The 17,222-nt window shown below is 37.0% G+C and overlaps 2 protein-coding genes across 2 annotated transcripts in view; both read right to left on the bottom strand.

The window, feature by feature from the left end:
- gucy1a2 (guanylate cyclase 1, soluble, alpha 2) overlaps positions 1-9,830 on the bottom strand; it is a 39,398-nt gene extending 29,568 nt beyond the window's left edge. The window contains exons 1-4 of the mRNA XM_016462549.1: positions 9,271-9,830; positions 4,716-4,777; positions 3,205-3,320; positions 582-1,402 (exon numbers count right to left, since the gene is read on the bottom strand). Of these exons, the coding sequence (XP_016318035.1) occupies positions 582-1,402; positions 3,205-3,320; positions 4,716-4,777; positions 9,271-9,507 (1,236 nt within the window). The 5' untranslated portion in view covers positions 9,508-9,830. The remainder of the gene's footprint in view (positions 1-581; positions 1,403-3,204; positions 3,321-4,715; positions 4,778-9,270) is intronic.
- Positions 9,831-13,505: 3,675 nt separating this feature from the next.
- The window catches only part of LOC107670086 (CWF19-like protein 2), a 30,886-nt gene continuing 27,169 nt past the window's right edge, over positions 13,506-17,222 (bottom strand). Inside the window, exons 15-17 of the mRNA XM_016462566.1 lie at positions 15,424-15,504; positions 15,240-15,341; positions 13,506-14,169 (exon numbers count right to left, since the gene is read on the bottom strand). Coding sequence (XP_016318052.1) covers positions 14,029-14,169; positions 15,240-15,341; positions 15,424-15,504 — 324 coding nt within the window. The 3' untranslated portion in view covers positions 13,506-14,028. The remainder of the gene's footprint in view (positions 14,170-15,239; positions 15,342-15,423; positions 15,505-17,222) is intronic.

The following is a 17,222-nucleotide window of genomic DNA, read 5'->3' as shown; positions in this document are numbered from 1 at the left end:
CACGCTTGAGGTATTCGGCCAATCACAACGCACTGGATAGCTGGCCAATCAGAGCACACCGCACTTTTCAGAATGATGAGCTTTGTAAAAATTGACGCGCTTCAGAAAGCGAGAGGAGCTACAATAATGTACGTTTTTTTTTATCTTAAACCGCGTAAACTAGGGATGTAACGATATCAAAATCTCACGATAAGATATTTATTGCAATATTTAAAAAGAAAAAAAGACAAATGAAGTACAAATGAAAATTTTTTATATTTTAAAGTTACATTATTCTATCCAATGCACTTTGTGAGTTCAAAATTAAGAGCTGCAGCCTATGTTCTTAACTAAGAAAACTTAAGTCAGAAAAAAGTCTTTAAAGGGGACTCAACCCTACTGTCTCAATCTAAATTACATTCACACTGGTGTTTTAGGAAGCCAAACAAATTAGAATATAATAATAATAACAACACATTGCATTACACCAAATACACAAAACAATGTTATTTTTAGCATCATCATATGACCCCTTTAATAAGAGCATGTTTCGCACCTAAACAAACACAAATTCACATCATTTACCAAACTACTTCTCTTACCTTCTCTCTGCTGTCGAGTGCCGACCCGTCAGGTCGTGTACGAATGGTGAACGGCGTGGACAGCCGGAGCAGAATGTTCTGGAAGGAGCAGGGGATTCTGGGAGAAACCAGCTCAAAGCTGTTGCTGAAGGTGAGCGTCCGGTGCTGGTCGCTCTTGGCCTGTTTCCGAAGCCCCTCCCCGACCTGCAGGACCTCCATGTTGGGTCCCAGAACTAGGTGAAAGGGAAAGGCCCGGCAAAACGTGCTCAGACCGATGCGCAAATCCAGCGGCGAGCGCGACAGCTGGCGAGATGTGGCGGCGGTGTGCGACGACGAGGATGCGGGTTGAGTCCGAACCTCTCGAATGAGGAAGGACAAACAGGCAGGAGATGAAGACGAGGGCGGAGATGGGGATGAAGAGGGGGAGGAGTCCGTCGAGAGCTCGCCGTCCTCATTGGCCGTGTGCAGCCACGTGGGAGGAGCTTCCTCCACCGAAACGTCCGATTGGTAGATGCGACGGGCGGCGGCCCGGATTAAGCCCGGCATGGCCACGCCCACAGTAGGATCGGGGTTGAAGCAGTGGAGGAGGAGAGTCCGTCCCACGTCGCTCTCCGCGTTCGTCTCTTCGCTCTCCTGAGGAGCGTCTTTGCATAGGAAAGAAGGAGCCTCGGACGATGCTCGGCGGCCGCAGGACGTTCTGATGTGTTCTAGAAGTGCGTCGAAACCGTTGAAGAAGTCCTGCAGGTTTCCTCCGAGAGCTCGCAGAACCCTCTCGTTCTCCTCCAGGCACAAACCGAAGAATTCCTCCCCAAATCGGCCACGGATGTCGGAAAAGTCCACGCCTGTGAAAAATAATGCAAAAAATGATCAATTTGCTTAATAATCTTTTAATTTAAAAAAATACATTACTGTTCAAAATAGATTTTTAAAAATAAATAATTAACACTAATAATAATAATACATTATAATTTAATTATTTGTTAAATTATTAATATTATTTTTAAGAAATTATTGCTTTTGTTCAACAAGGATGCATTAAATTGATCAAAAGTGACGGTAAAGACATTTATAAATATACAAAAGTTATTTTGGACTTTCTATTCATCAAAGAATCCTGAAAAATAAAATGTATCAGTTTCCACAAAAATACTGAGCAGCACAACCGTTTTCAACACTGATAATAATCAGAAATGTTTCTTCAGCAGCAAATCAGCATATTAATATCATGTGTAATAATACATCATAACTTTACTGTTTTGACTGTATTTTTGATCAAATAAATGAATCCTTGGTGAGCAGAAGTATGGAAGCTTGTTTCTATTATTGGATTTAAAAAAACATAAAAATGTAATTGCAACTTTTTATCTAACAATTCTGACTTTTGCTCTCGCAATTCTGAATTCATAATTCTAAAATAGAAACTCAACTGTTAGATGTAAACTTGCAAATGCGAGAAAAAAGTCTGAATTGTGACACAAAAAGTTGTCATTTCCGTGGTGGAATAAAAAAAATCAGAACTGCGAGATATAAACTTTAGAGGAAAAAAATTCAGAGGAAAAACAATTCTGAATTGCGAGATGTAAACTCACAATTGCAGAAGTGTGAGATAAAAAAAAGTGTGTCAGAAGTGAGAGATAAAAAGTCGCAATTACCTTTTACATTTTTTTTTCCATAGTAGAAACAAGCTTAAGAGACTTCATAAGAGGACTTCTTATTAAAAACATGAAAAAAATTTACCAACCCCAAACATTTGAACAGTGGTGTAGCCTATATTTAAATGAATTAATATTTGTATTATGCAGTAACCTTTGAGTAAAAGCAATGCAGCACTTGAGAGGTAATATAGCATGTCGTCGAGTGGATTATTGCTTTAATAAATGTAGCAGCATTGCGTTTTAACATGTAACATACAGTCACAGATTATTACTGACATTTACATCGGAATGAACACGACTCATGCGATCTGTATTTAGCAGAACTATCTGGTTTATAAACATGCTTTTACATAAAGATGGAAAGTTTAAAGGTCTGGCCCCCAGCGAAACCATCGATTACCAAAATAATCAATCGCTGCAGCACAAGCGCGTCGTGAAACGCTGCGGCTCTGCTGCATAAACGCGAGATGCGCAGTAGGTTTAGCTGGGTAGGGCTCAGTTCAAATGGCTCATTGCGGTTTATTTATAAACGTGTTCTCGTTAGGGATGGCAGAGTTAGTATCTTAGCAACAAGCTCGGGAATGGAGACTGCAGCAATGGAGGGAGTTTTTAGGAAAGTGTCAGTGAGTGTGTATTGAGGTCAAAGTTTTGCCGTTTCGTGTGTGTGCGCACCACAGCTGCACGATTTGGTCAAAAATCATGAGAAATATTGCATTTACGATGCAAAATGATGCACTTTATGTTGTCATTGCATGCTTAAAGTGAACCACTTTGCAGACAAAAATCTAAATTCAAATACTGAAACAATATAAAAAGTTCCATGCATGCTTGCGTATGCAAAGTGCATACAGAATATTACTCTGAGGCATGCATGACATATACTGTATGTATTAAATTAAATTGCAGCATTTTAAGTTTGAATAATTCCACAAGGTCATATTGTGATTTTGATTTCTTCGATTGATTGAGCAGCCCTAGTTTGTACTTACCTAAAATAGTTGCTGTGTATTTCAGTATTCCTGAGATGTCAGTCTGGCTGTCACAGCGAGAATGCTCAAACAAACACTTCTGCTCATCTGACAAGCTTCCTACAAACTCTTGTCCACTGCAAGAGAAAGAGAGTTTGATTAACATTTACCAGGGTGTGAGTAGATAAAAGGGTAACCAAAATATCAAAAGAAAATATTATAGCTTAGAGTTCATATCTGAGGAGAACTGAAGGTCTTAATTTCATCCATTTAAATTTGCATTTCAACTTCCTATGGATGAATAAAAATAGAAATAAATGAAACCCAAAAAAGTATTTGGACTCTTAAGTCTCACTTCTAAATGTTTGCATGTCAAGTCAAGTCAAATTTATTTGTATAGCATTATTCACAATACACAATGCTTCAAAACAGAAAATCATGATGTTAACATTTTTAACATATTCATATCTTAAAGTCTTTTAGTCACATTTAGCAGATTGGAGCTGGGTGATAATACTATAGTTACTATGTAGTATATATATCGCTGTACGTAAATATACTGTATGCATGCAGATAAAGTCGGACATGCTAATACATCTAACTTTACATAAAGAGCTAGATGATAGTATAGTTACATTTTGAGACAAAAAAAAAATCAGGCAGTTGAGATTTGCTATATCGTATTGTTTTACATGAGTGTATTGTATGAGGATAAATTTAGACATACTTTTATATTCAACTTTAAATGAAAAACCGTCCAACAATAATACATACGATTTGAGCTAAAAAAATATATATGTTTTTTTTTTTTTTAAGTCAGGTGAGATTTGCTTTATAATGCATGTCATCACATTTGTACAAAATTTCAAAACGTATTCTCATTTCTTGTAAAGAAAACAGCACACATTTTACAAACACCAACTTTTGACAAAAACCTAAAACGTTGAAACTATATAATTAGATCTAGTGTTCAAAATTGGTTACTTTGTTTTATTATTTTGCATCACAGGAAATTAAATTCGTTTTAAATGTGAATTTGGTGTGAAAATACAGTATTGTAAGAGCATCCACCTTATCTTGCAATAACAAGGGTTTTGTAAACATTGTAAACAATGTCCTGTGAATGTGCGACACTTCCGATTCATTCGCTACAGATATGACTAGAATAACAGTGTGCAATAAAGAGTAAAACTACACTACTAATAAATACATAAAAATTATATGATAACAAATACCAATTTGCAATATCAAGCAGCATAACAGTTTTTCTACAGGTCAAATAACTGAATGGAATGAGACCGGAAGTCCCGCACATTCAAGTCACTAATTGCCGCGGCCAGCCTTACATTAAAAATAAGGTGATTATACGTCTAAGTTCATATTTAGACTTGTCTTTTTGATTGCAGACTTTAGTGTTGGTATAATTTGAGATGCTGTTGAGATCTGAAACTATTTTCTCAATAGGCTACTGTCTAGGAGAAACAACTGAGACATAAATTATGTCTAATTTCTCTAAGACATTATGGATGTACCTTATTTCCCTCTGTCTGTAAAACTCCACTGTTCTCTGCAGGGCCAGCTGAATTGTCTGGGTCTAAAAAGAAGAATAACAATGCAGTCAGAAGTTGCTCGACACAGATTCACGAGTAAGAAACGACTGAACTGGTAAACAACAGCATTCTCATCGCACTTGTCCAAACACTGCTCTGCTTGGAGAGCTCCTTTGGCGGGATCTAATTTAAACGGATTTAAAAGACACCAGACACAACAAAATCAAAAGTTAAAGCAACTGTATGTATTTTTTTTTTTTTTACTGAAATTTCAGTTTCAAAACTTTCACACTCTTCCCCAAACATCTTTTCTGGGAGTGTGTAAGTTTGACGAGCGGGTACGAAATTCCGCGAAAAGAACGGATTGGTTTATGGCAATAACAAATGCACGTGTACAGTCTATGGTACAACCGCTGTAATTACGACAGTGGTAGGCCTATATTTACGACAGTGGATTCCAATCGCTTAACTGTAGGAGGTTCCAAAGTCAAAAAATAAAATAAAAATACATGCAGTTGCTTAAAAAAACAAAACAAGTATTTTCTCAATGGAAATTCATTGATGCCTGATTCTTTGGCTGCACATAGCCTATTAAAAATGACTGTAAAAATGTTTTTTTTTCGAAGTTGTAAGTAAAACAAAAATAACTGGAATACTATATTTAACAAGAACATACTACTTTACTGTTTCAATGTGTTACTTACCATTTCTTTGTAATTGTGTAATTTACTAGCAATTTCTGATTCTGAAAATTGTTTCTACGCCACTTTTTTCAGTAATAAGTTGCACAGAGCTGCAGTTTAAGTTCTAACTAATTAAACTAAGTTCTCCATTTCGTGAATGGAGTAAAAGGTGATGGTAAACCGATAGTCTCTATTGGATTTGTCTGTTTGTGCCGTGTTTGTGTGATTTGGCGCTTTTTAAAGGGATTTACAGTGCTGATCTACCTGTAATAGAATACACCCTTAAGCCTTATCCAATCAACTGCCTTTATCACGCTACCACGGCAACAATATTCCAATCAAAATCCTCCTCATTTCAGGAAAGCTCTTAATAGCTCAAATCCAGCTTTACCTGGCCAAATCTGCTTTAGTGATCTCACAGCAGTCTCTCTCTCTCTGGAGAAATTAAATCTGATTTATACTAAAAGAATTATAATCAAACGCATTATGGTAATGAGAAGGTGAGGGCAAATTACCTTGATTGTTGTGAAAATAATACTAATCTTTCTGGTCTTTAAAGTGGCTTCATTTTCTTCATTCTTTGTGTAGTCATCTGAAATTATTTCTATTATTCAGCAAGGATGCATTAAATGAGCAATAAAGACATTTATAATGTTCCAAAGGATTTCTATTTCAAATAAATGCTGTTGTTTTGAACCTTCTATTCATCAACGAATCTTGAAAAATAAAAAGCATCACAGTTTCCACAAAAGATGACTGAATGACAAAACTGCATGAATAATAATCAGAAATGTTTCTTGAGCAGCATATCAGCATATTAGAATAATTTCTGAAGATCATGTGACACTGAAGACTGGAGTAATGATGCTGAAAATTCAGCTTTGATCACAGAAATAAATTACATTTTAATATATATTCAAGTAGAAAACAGTTATTTGAAATTGTAATAATATTTCACAATATTACTGTTTTTACTGTATGTTTGATAAGACCTCTTTCAAAAGCATTGCTGCAATGCATGTTGGGATTGCCTTCATGCAACAATATCTTAGATTTCGACTTAAACTAGTTATAGAAAGCATCATGAAGTCACTTTGGGATCAGTCTTTGCATCAGGAGGAGTATATGTTGCCTAAAATGTTGTCTATGTAGGCAGTTGGCTAGCTTCTGCAACAGAGTTTTTTATTGTTTGCAGAGCTCTATAAACTCAGTGTAAATCTCTATCACACACACACACACAAAACAAAGGATCAATGTTATCTTCTAAAGAGCGTGTTAGTGTGCGTTCAGTGAACATTTGTTTTGTCTAATCCCCAAATTTAACTGACATGCAAACATAATCCGCTGCTGTGAGTGAAAACTACAGAAAATACTGATGATCAGACGATGCTGATGTCATAGTTAAACAACCTGTCTTGCACTGTAAATAAATAAATACATACATAAATAAATATAAATAATATTTTTTAAAGTTGTAAATAAAACAGATTACTGGAGTATGTTTTACAAGAATACTATTTTAGTCTTTCTACTTCAAAATTTTGTTTAGGCTAATTGTGTTTTGCTGTTTCTTTGTAATTAAATGTAAAATTTACTAGTAATTTCCGAGTGAGAATTTGTGTGTGTGTGTGTGTGTGTGTGTGTGTACACGGTAAACAAAAATTGAAGTTAAGTAATTTTTTACTGGATTCATGAAAATACAATTTCAGTCATTCTCCTTCTAAATAACATGCATAATTAAATGTTACGTGCCATTTCTTTGTAATTAATTGTAAAATTTACTAGCAATTTGAGAAATGAAAGTTGTTTTTACACCAAATTTCTTTTAGTGTACATAACACTGTAGTTGACAAAAAATGGTAATATTTTACAGCAAGGTTTCATTAGTTAACAGTAGTGTTTGCTCATGTCAGCTCAGGTCCATTAAATATTAACCAATCCAACATCTGATTTTATTAATATTTTTGTAAATGTTGGAATTAACTTTAACTACATGCTTTAGAAGTTTTTTTAATTGTTAGTTCATGTTAACTGATGTCATTAACTAATGTTAACAAGTGAAAGCTTATTGTAAAATGTTAAAAAAAATTATTCAACAATAAAGTTTTAAGAGAGAATTTACATGCATGTAAAGATGTGTATTGTAATTGAAATCTACAGATGCAAACAGATAAAGTGTAATAAAATAAACACTTAAATGTGTGTTTTGGATGTTTTCTTTACGCTAGTCTGAAAGAAGACATGTTAAGGAAGCTAAATACGCAAAAATCTCAAAACTGACCAGTGCATAAAAAAACATGGATTTATGTCAGTATACAGCTGGTCTGAGTGTTTTACATATAATCCAGCTAAAACACACACACACACACACACACACACACACACATTCTGGATTTATGCCATTGGAGCAGTTGGTTTGCTATGAACCACATTGTCAAGTGCCTAGTACAACACACACACACACACACACACACACACACAGTAAATCCACTGGAGTGAATCTCAGGACAAGAACATTCTGATGCAGAGATGCATGTGCTATCGCAGCTCTGCGGTACAGTGTGTGTGTTTCTTTGAGACAAAACGCACCAGGGACCAGTGTACCGAGAAGTTATCCTGCCCTTTCACACGCACACTCTTCTGCTCTACACATGATGAATATGTATACATGCTGACACACACACACACACAACACAGTAGGACCTGAACAACCACAGCATGCTCTACATTGATTCTCCATTCACACACACACACACACACACACACACACACTCTATGAATATAAGACGGTGTGAGGGATCGGGCTCTCAGACATCTGCACTGCCACCGGTTCTGCTGTTCGGAGGAGATTTACGAGCCGTATAATCCGCTCTCACGCACCGAGTCAAATCCATCATCATCATCAGTACTCTAACTGCATCTAGACTACCGGTGTAAATGGTTAGAGAGAGTGGATGTATTTCACTAGTGATAGTTCATATATATTCTCAACCCTAGATAGATAGATAGATAGATAGATACCACCAATCCATCTATTTATCTATACTATAAGTCTATTGTATAATTTTTATTTTTTTAACAGGAAAACGTGCTTTATGCCTTAAAATATCCTACACACCATATATCCATCGATCTATACACAAACATATATCATCTTTGATTTTAATATATATATATTTACACACACACACACACACATATACCATTTTCTCTCTAGCATCATTTACATATAGTATTTACTGTAATGTGTGTATACAGTATATACATATATACACATACACTAGATTCTATCACACTGTTTTCTCTTCATTGATGTGCATCAATTATATATTTATAGTAATATATACATTATGTTTTTATATAAACACCCACATATATTTGCATATATATCTATAAATATGTACATTATACACCGAGTTTCTGAAGAGAAAACAGCAGGAGCACATCTGCGTATATGTACATGTGTATTTGTGTGTGTGGATAGACAGTTAAGAACACATCTGTGTGTGTGTGTGTGTGTGTGTGTGTGTGTGTATATATATATATATATATATATGAAGAGTTCAGATGCAAAAGCCACTAAGTGCTGTCTGTATATATACATACAAAATCATGTTTTTTGTTATGTTATCATGTTTTTATTGTCATTTATTGTGTTAGTTAGCTGTATTTTTTAGTTATTTTTACTTAATCACAATAACCCAACTGGAGTTTGATTGAGATTAATTGGAACGCACAATGAAAAAACATGATTTTTGAAAATTGTTTAAAACCGAGTTATGTGTTTTTGCAGATGAACACACACACACACATATGTTGAATTGAATGTAAATTTGTAAGGTAAGGCTCGGTACCGTCGGTGAGGTGAGGCGTCTCAAACTCTCCCCGAGAGAGTCCAGATTGACGCGTTTACGCCGGGCGATCCTCCTGCTGACGGCCGCGTCCTCGAACGGACACGAGAGCGTCTCCACGGGGCTCCTGCCGTTCCAGAAGACGCGCGAGAACGGGCACTCTCCGTCCTCTCCGGGGCTCTCCAGGTAGTCCGAGCCCATGGAGCTGAAAGATTCGGAGGAGATCTTCCGCGAGGACATGCTGCTGCCGGTGCTGGCGGACTCATCAGACGCGCAGGCGACACAGAACCATCGCGGAACCGGTACGCGCGCGGCAGAGTGAATGCAGCAGCAGCGCCAAGTGCGCAAAACCCAGATTCTGTCCGCGTGGGCGTGGGGTGGGATAGAGAGGGGTGTTCGTATTACCGGATCCCGTCGGTGACCCAGCAGCTCCGTAGACCGATGAAGACCCCCGGAGACCTCATGATCGGGTTTGACGCGGGGAGAGTCGCGTCCAGATGCGCGTAAAGAAGAGAAATAGACTATTCCACCGTACAGCGCGCACAGAACTAAGAAACAGCCAATCGGTTAACATAAAGCAAAAAGCCTCTACACCCCCCTAAGAGAGAGAGAGAGAGAGAGAGAGAGAGAGAGAGAGAGAGAGAGAGAGAGAGAGCATGCAAAGCAATGTTGTTCACACTTTATATCACAGTGGCCGTATTAAACATTGCAAGTATAGGCACTGTAATCCCTTTTTTCACAGATGTAATCACAGATTTTAGGTTACACTGACCATGTTGTAATGGCATGCACTGAGAATTATTCTAACATCCCGTTATCTAGAAATCGAAACAGGCCTGTATTAATCAGAATTTAGGTAAATGTGTAATTAATTCTGGGTGCTTTGTGATGTAGGTGTGAAAAGCCCAATTAAAGAAGCATGTTTTGGAGTGATGCAGACATTTTTTGTTTACAATAATTAAATGAAAAGGGGCGAAAACAATAATTAAGTAGATGGACAAAAGCACCTTAGGAATCTCGTGACCAACATTTTTGCACTCACATGTGCTGTTGTCAAGGGCATGAATGAGAATTAAAGAGATGATTCAATTATGATTCAATTTCAGCAGAAAGACTACAATTCTATGCTCAGCAATGGATCCTCTGCAGTGAATGGGTGCCGTCAGAATGAGAGTCCAAACAGCTGATAAAAACATCACAATAATCCACACCACTCCAGTGCATCAGTTAACATCTGGAGAAGACAAAAGCTGCATATTTGTAAGAAATAAATCCATCAATGAGTCCATAATCCATAATAACACTTCCTCCAGTGAAAACGTGTTCTGGTCTGAATCAGGAAAGAAATCTGCACAGATCAAGCAGCGTTTACAAGCCAAAACAGCTCTAAACAAATATGTGTGTGGATTTTGATGTGAGACAATAGGAGATGGGCTTTTTCACTGGAGGAAGCGTTATGGACTCAGCCGGAAGAGATTTAAAGTTAAACTGTCTTAATGATGGATTTGTTTCTTACAGACACACAGCTTTTCACTTGACAAGATGTTAACAGATGGACTGGAGTGGTGTGGATTATTGTGATGTTTTTATCAGCTGTTTGGACTCTCATTCTGACGGCACCCATTCACTGCAGAGGATCCATTGGTGAGCAAGTGACGCAATGCTGCATTTCTCTAAATTTCTTTAATTATAATAATATAATGTTTAACACCACATATTAAATATTTCAAAAGCATGTGTATTTGAATGCTACATTGACCTGGATAATTAAAACCCTTCACAGACAGTGCTCTGTTCATCCACAATGCAAGAGAGAGCGCAGGTCCTCGAGAAAGAGAGAGAGAGAGAGAGAGAGAGAGAGAGACAGACACAGACAGTCAGGTCATGTTAGCAGGAGTGAAGGTTGAAGACTGTGTGCGTCTCTCTCTCCCTCCGATGCCTTCCGGATATTTCTCTTCTCTCTCCTCTCTTTTAGTCCTTCTCTCTTCTCCCAGCATCCCTCTTTCCGCTCCTGAGTCTGACCCACTTTCCCCGTTCTTCCTGTTTTTGTTCACATATTAACACGGGAACAGCCTTGTGTCTGTCTGAGTGCGTATAAATAAACTAACACAGTGCCATTTGTAAAAAAAAATTAAAAAAATACAAATTCAAAACATACTGAAAAAACATTATTTAACATTCATTGTGCATGAATACAATGACAGTCTAAGCAAGTGGATTCAAATTAATCATTAAAGATAAAGCATGTCATTTCTGTGCCAAAAGCAAGCAGAATTGTAAAAATAACTGTTTACAAACAAGTTTCCATGAGCAATTGTTCAAGAACTGATAGTCCTGCCACTCACTTCATGCTATTTGTGCTGTTTTGGGCTTTTGGGGCCATTAAAACAAGCAAAAACACTAGGACTTGGTATTTGGAGGACCTGTGTGGAAACCTGTTTGGAAATCATTATTTTAGTAATTCAGTTGATTTTATTCATCAGGAATTGATTGAGAACTGCCTGTATGACTGGGGGTTTTAAAGTCATGATTCTAGACGTTTTTAATAAAAATTATGATCCTAACATTTTTTTATATATATATTTATATATATATATAATACACACACACACACACACACACATATATGTATACACACACACACACACACACACATATATATATATATATATATATATATATACACACACAGTATATACTGTATATATGTGTGTGTGTGGAAAATAAGAATACAAAAAAATATATATATATATATACATGGATTTGTCCAAAATAAGACAATACGATCCTATGACATGCATTTAGAAAATAGGTTGAATTTTAATTTCATACCAACTGAAATAAGTGGGACCACAAATCTGATTACATAATTATAATCTGATTATATAAATGTTTTTGTTAATCAAGATTAGAAAGTGTTACTTGCCATTTAGTACAATTGCTGTTTTGCTATCATATACACAGTATTATAGACAATATGCACAAATATATCTATATACTTACTCATTACATTTGTAATCATTTTGTTATTATTTCATTTTGTTTTGATGTAAGATTACAAAAAGAAGCATTAATGAATTAAGATAAAGACTGGGGCAAAAGTATCTACAAATAAATTGTATAGCTCGTTAATTATATAATCAGATTTGCTCAAATTACTCACATTTAGCAAAATTCACATACACAATCTAGAACTTATCTTACATAACTGTTGTTTATTAGTTGTGTTACCTGTGTGTGACATTTACTGGAGAAATGCCTCCATTGTAAATGGAATGGAGATCTTCATGCTGCCAGTCTGTGTAGCACTTCGTGACAAATTGTGCAAATCCGTGTTGTAATTATTTGTGTGTGTGTGTTAATGTCTGTAATGCCACATGAATGAACAATAAAACACTCACATTACAGCAGCTGTGAGGTCACGCCACCATGACTTCCACCGTCACCTGTGACCCTGAGCGATCTGTGATAGTGCTGTTTAACACCCTCATAAAACATCAGCTCGTCTGCTGTTACAGACCGAGTCCTATTGTCATTCTGACCCCAACACAACAGCTGCTCTCCTCATGCAATTACATAAAATACAAATCATGCTTATAACTGTACGAGCAAAGTTACCTTTACATGATTGTCTTTTTTTTATGAAAGCTTGTTTGGTTAAAAAAATTAAAACGTTTAATAAATAATGACTTCTTTCTGGCAGTTCTGAGTTTATCTCGCACAATGCTGAGTTTGTTAACTTGCAATCCTTAGAAGAAAAGTGTGTTAGATTTACTCACAACTGCAAGAAAAAGTGCCAGAAGTTTTGTGAAATTTGAATTGAATTTTATTTTGAACTGAATTGTGATATGTAATCAGAATTATGAGAAAAAAAATTCAGAACTGCAAAATGTAAAAAAAACAAACAAAAAAAACGTTTTACATTTACTTCTGTGAAATTTTACATAGAATTACTTGTGAGCTAAGAAGTCGCAATTACATTTTTTTTTTTTGAGATATAAACTGAATTGCAGGAGAAAAAAAGTTAATATCTTGGAATTCTGATTTTTTTCTCAAAATTGCAAGTTTATATCTTGCAAATGTAATTTTATAGCTTGCAATTCTGTTTTTTCTCAGAACGAAATATTTTTGTGGTGTTTTGTCTTCTATGCAATGCAAATTTGAATTCTTTAATGTTTTTTTTTAAAGCAGATTTCTTTAAGAAACTTCATTTGCAACATAAGAGTTTAATGTGCATGTTAGCACAGCCTAAAATATAGTTATAAAAACAAAATAGATTTCTTTCTTTCACTAAATTAAACAACATCACCCCACAGATGATCGGTGCTCAGGGTGAACTCAAGGTCAGGTTCACAGGAACGAGGAGCGAGACGTCATCTAAACATAATCAGCTTATAAAGCCAGAGCACATAATCAGCTGAGCGGCTGGAGGTCTTGTAATATTTTATTCTGAGTTTAATTGCTCAGGAAAACATGATTTACATCAACACTGGACGAGAGCAGGTATTATATTTAAGAGAAAACCAAATATTTCCTGGGTTGATATTTAATTAAAAAAACAAAACATTTACCTAGATGTGAAACATGAAAAGGGTCCCATAAAAATCTTCAGACCAGATAAAGCATGCCTGGTTTCAATGACTATTTTCTAGACATTTTACTTTAGATACTAGAGCCATGTACACATGACAAGCCCTCTAAAATTACAATTCAAGTACGGAAAAATCTCTATAGAGTTGAGGAAGCGCACCGTCTCAGTGTCTAGCTGTCGGTTTTAGTGCAGTCAAACGCTTTCCACCACTGAGCGAACTTCAGAACCTTCTTACGCTGGTCGTCGAAATTCTCACGTATCGGTTTCCGCCATCGTCTCGGTTCCAGGTCCAGCATCCCGCCCAGGATTTCCTGATGGAGACAGAACAAATCTCAGTCAATATGCTGAGATATTGACTGAGATTTGATCTGCTGAGTGATTTAAAGTGTGATTTTAAAGGGGTCATGAACTGAGAAATCAAAATTCCCTTGGTCATTGTTCTATAAAAACATCCTGTAAGTTTCAGAACTCAAAACTTTCTCGTTATTCTAAAAACAGCTTATATTGAAGCCAGTCTGCCAAAACGACCGCTTTTGGAATGTTCTACTCTATGATGTAATAGTGTGGATAAACTCTGCCTCCGCAGAAGATGATCAACGCCTGCTTCTACATCGCTGTCTGTTTAGCCCCGCCCACTGATTCACACATGTAGTGTTTATGAGAGAGGCGCAGGTCTACACAGAAACCAAACGATAAAGATGCTCTGAAGAGCAACAACAAGATGCTGTGCAGTGCCAAGTTGTGGAAGAACAGTGTCTGCATTGCCTTCCTTCTGATCCCAACATTAGGAAAGAGTGAATGAACTTTATTTTTATGAAGATCCAGACCGCGTCAGTAAGAACACAGTCTTTTGTTCACTTCATTTTACCGCAGATTCGTTTACAAACAAGGCACAATTCGACACGGGATTTTCAGAAAGATTAAAAAAGGCGATGCTGTTCTGACTATATTGGATCCGACAGTAATGTCGCAACACACAAGTGTGAGTAACTGATCACTATTGCTTTGTCTGTTAAACAGATCGTTTAATATCTACTGAGCATTTATGCGGTTTTAACCTAAATCACAGCAGCGTCCATCGATGAGGAATGTACCTGTCAAACATACTCTTAGCCAATCATAGCAGTGGGAGTTTACTTCCGAGTCTACAATCCGTCACGCCTATTCAAACAGAGCGTTCTGATGAGGGGGGTTTAAAAACAGGACAGAAAATAGCCTATTACTTCTAAACTATGATGTTTTTTTATGTAAAAATAACATTATAAGTGGACCTCGGAGAACACTAGAAAATAAAAAACAGAGGCAGTTCACCTCTTTAAAAAAATCCCGTTTTGCTCTGCTTGTTTGTAAAGCTTCACAATAAGACTAGTGTCAGACTTACTTTGCCGAAATAGTGCGGGAACTTCTGCTCGTTCTCGATAACGTGCGCAAATCCGCCCTGCAATCCAAAATCCACGGAGAAGTACGGCAACCCGCGAGGAACCTGAGAAAACACGAGCGACGTCAAACACTGAGAGAGAGGAGGAAGAATAAAAAACATCAGGAGAAAACAGAAAAAAACTCACAGCTTGTCTGATGTCTCTGGATGAGAGATCCACAACCTTCTTATTCATGGCCCATTCCTCATCCGACTCCATTATGGCTTTCTGAACACACACACACACAGTAGAAGTTTTTTTTTTTTAATGCTGATCAGTCAGATTTATAGAATTATACAAGTAAAAATCCTATTAATTTTCCTCATTGAGCAAATGGTTTTTAAAATGATTAATGATACACCAAAATAATTTTTTTTTTTACGAAATATCGAAATGAAAGTTTACTTTTAACTGAGAACCAAGATGGCTAAACGATTGCTGCAGTTGCTACAGTGTTCTGCGTCATTGCTAGGTGGTTGCTGAGGTGTTGCTATGCGGTTGCTAAGGTGTTCTGGTTTGTTGCTATGGTGTTGTGGGTGGTTGCCAGGGTGTTGCTATGCTGTTGCTAAGGTGTTGTGGGTGGTTGCCAGGGCATTGCTGTTTGGCTTCTGAAGTGTTGTTGTTATGCAGTTGCTAAGGCATCTTAAGCAGTTACTAGGGCATTGCTATGAAGTTGCTAAGGAGTTCTGGGTGGTTGCCAGGGCGTTGCTAAGGTGTTGTGGCTGGTTGACAAGGCATTGCTGTGTGGTTGCTAAAGTGCTGCTGCTATGTAGTCGCTACAGTGTTTTAAGCAGTTACTTAAACTTCAGTTAAACCTAAGTTGCTAAAGTGTTCTATGTGGTTGCCAGGGCATTGCTGTTTGGCTGTTAAAGTGTTCTGTGATGTCGTTTTGTTGTTGCTAAGATGTTCTGGGTGGTTGCCAGGGTATTGCTATGCTGTTGCTAAGGTGTTCTGGGTGGTTGCCAGGGAGTTGCTATAGTGTTCTGTGTGGTTGCTATGCCACTGATAAGGTCTTCTAAACGGTTATTAGGGCATTGCTATAAGGTTGCTAAGGTGTTTAGAGTTTAGAATCAATTAATTAAAAAATGTATTTAATAATCAATACTCAAATAAAAACTGAGTTGTACAAACATTTCAAATGCAGTTTTATATGAACTATTTCATTACAAAATTAACACCAATTTATTACATAAACATTTAAATGGTGGCTGTCATATTCAAACTTTCATTTAAAAATGAAGACAACATGTTAAAGGCACAATATGTAAGATTTTTTTATTAAAATATCCAAAAACCACTAGAACAGTGTTATATATTTTGCTGACTTGTGTACTTACACTATCCCAAATGTTTCGAAGAATGTTTAAATCCAGAGAAATAAGCAATTTTAACTAGTGACACGGACCGTTTCCATAGTGTCATTGTGTCGCCTGCCAAAGACGTCATAACCCCTCGATTTCCGAATAGACCGATTCGAGCCGTGTGTCACGCTCGTTCAGCACCTCGTTTCGCTTCGACGGCTTTCAGCCTCACCCTGCTTCATTCTACTACGTTAATAAATCCTTAGCTCATCCATGAATGAGAAATCCATGATTTCTGCCCGAGTCCCGTCGGATTGCATCGGCTGTGGAGATGAAGATGACAACTCCCATGATTCCACACTCAGTCACGGCGTCATCAAACTACGCTGTCAAAAACAGCTCTTTTCAGAGCATGCAGATTTGTAGCATTTTCCTTTAAATGTTAATGAGCTCTTTTGACCCCGCCCCTCTCTTCCAAGCTGCTCTCTGTGGGATTGTTTACTTTAGCTGCATTCATCATGAAACTTCCTAATTAGCACATTATTAGGAAAGGCGATTTGCAAAGATTCGTAAAAAAAACCTTACACTCACTTCTTCTGTAGGTGAAGCTGGATCACGAATGATTCGTGCGAACATAGACGCATT

The sequence above is a fragment of the Sinocyclocheilus anshuiensis genome, unplaced genomic scaffold (assembly GCF_001515605.1).
Source record: "Sinocyclocheilus anshuiensis isolate Anshui unplaced genomic scaffold, SAMN03320099.WGS_v1.1 scaffold48, whole genome shotgun sequence".
NCBI classification, from domain to species: Eukaryota; Metazoa; Chordata; class Actinopteri; order Cypriniformes; family Cyprinidae; genus Sinocyclocheilus; species Sinocyclocheilus anshuiensis.
Note: the sequence above shows the minus strand (reverse complement) of the source record. Positions and strands in the feature narration are given on the sequence as shown.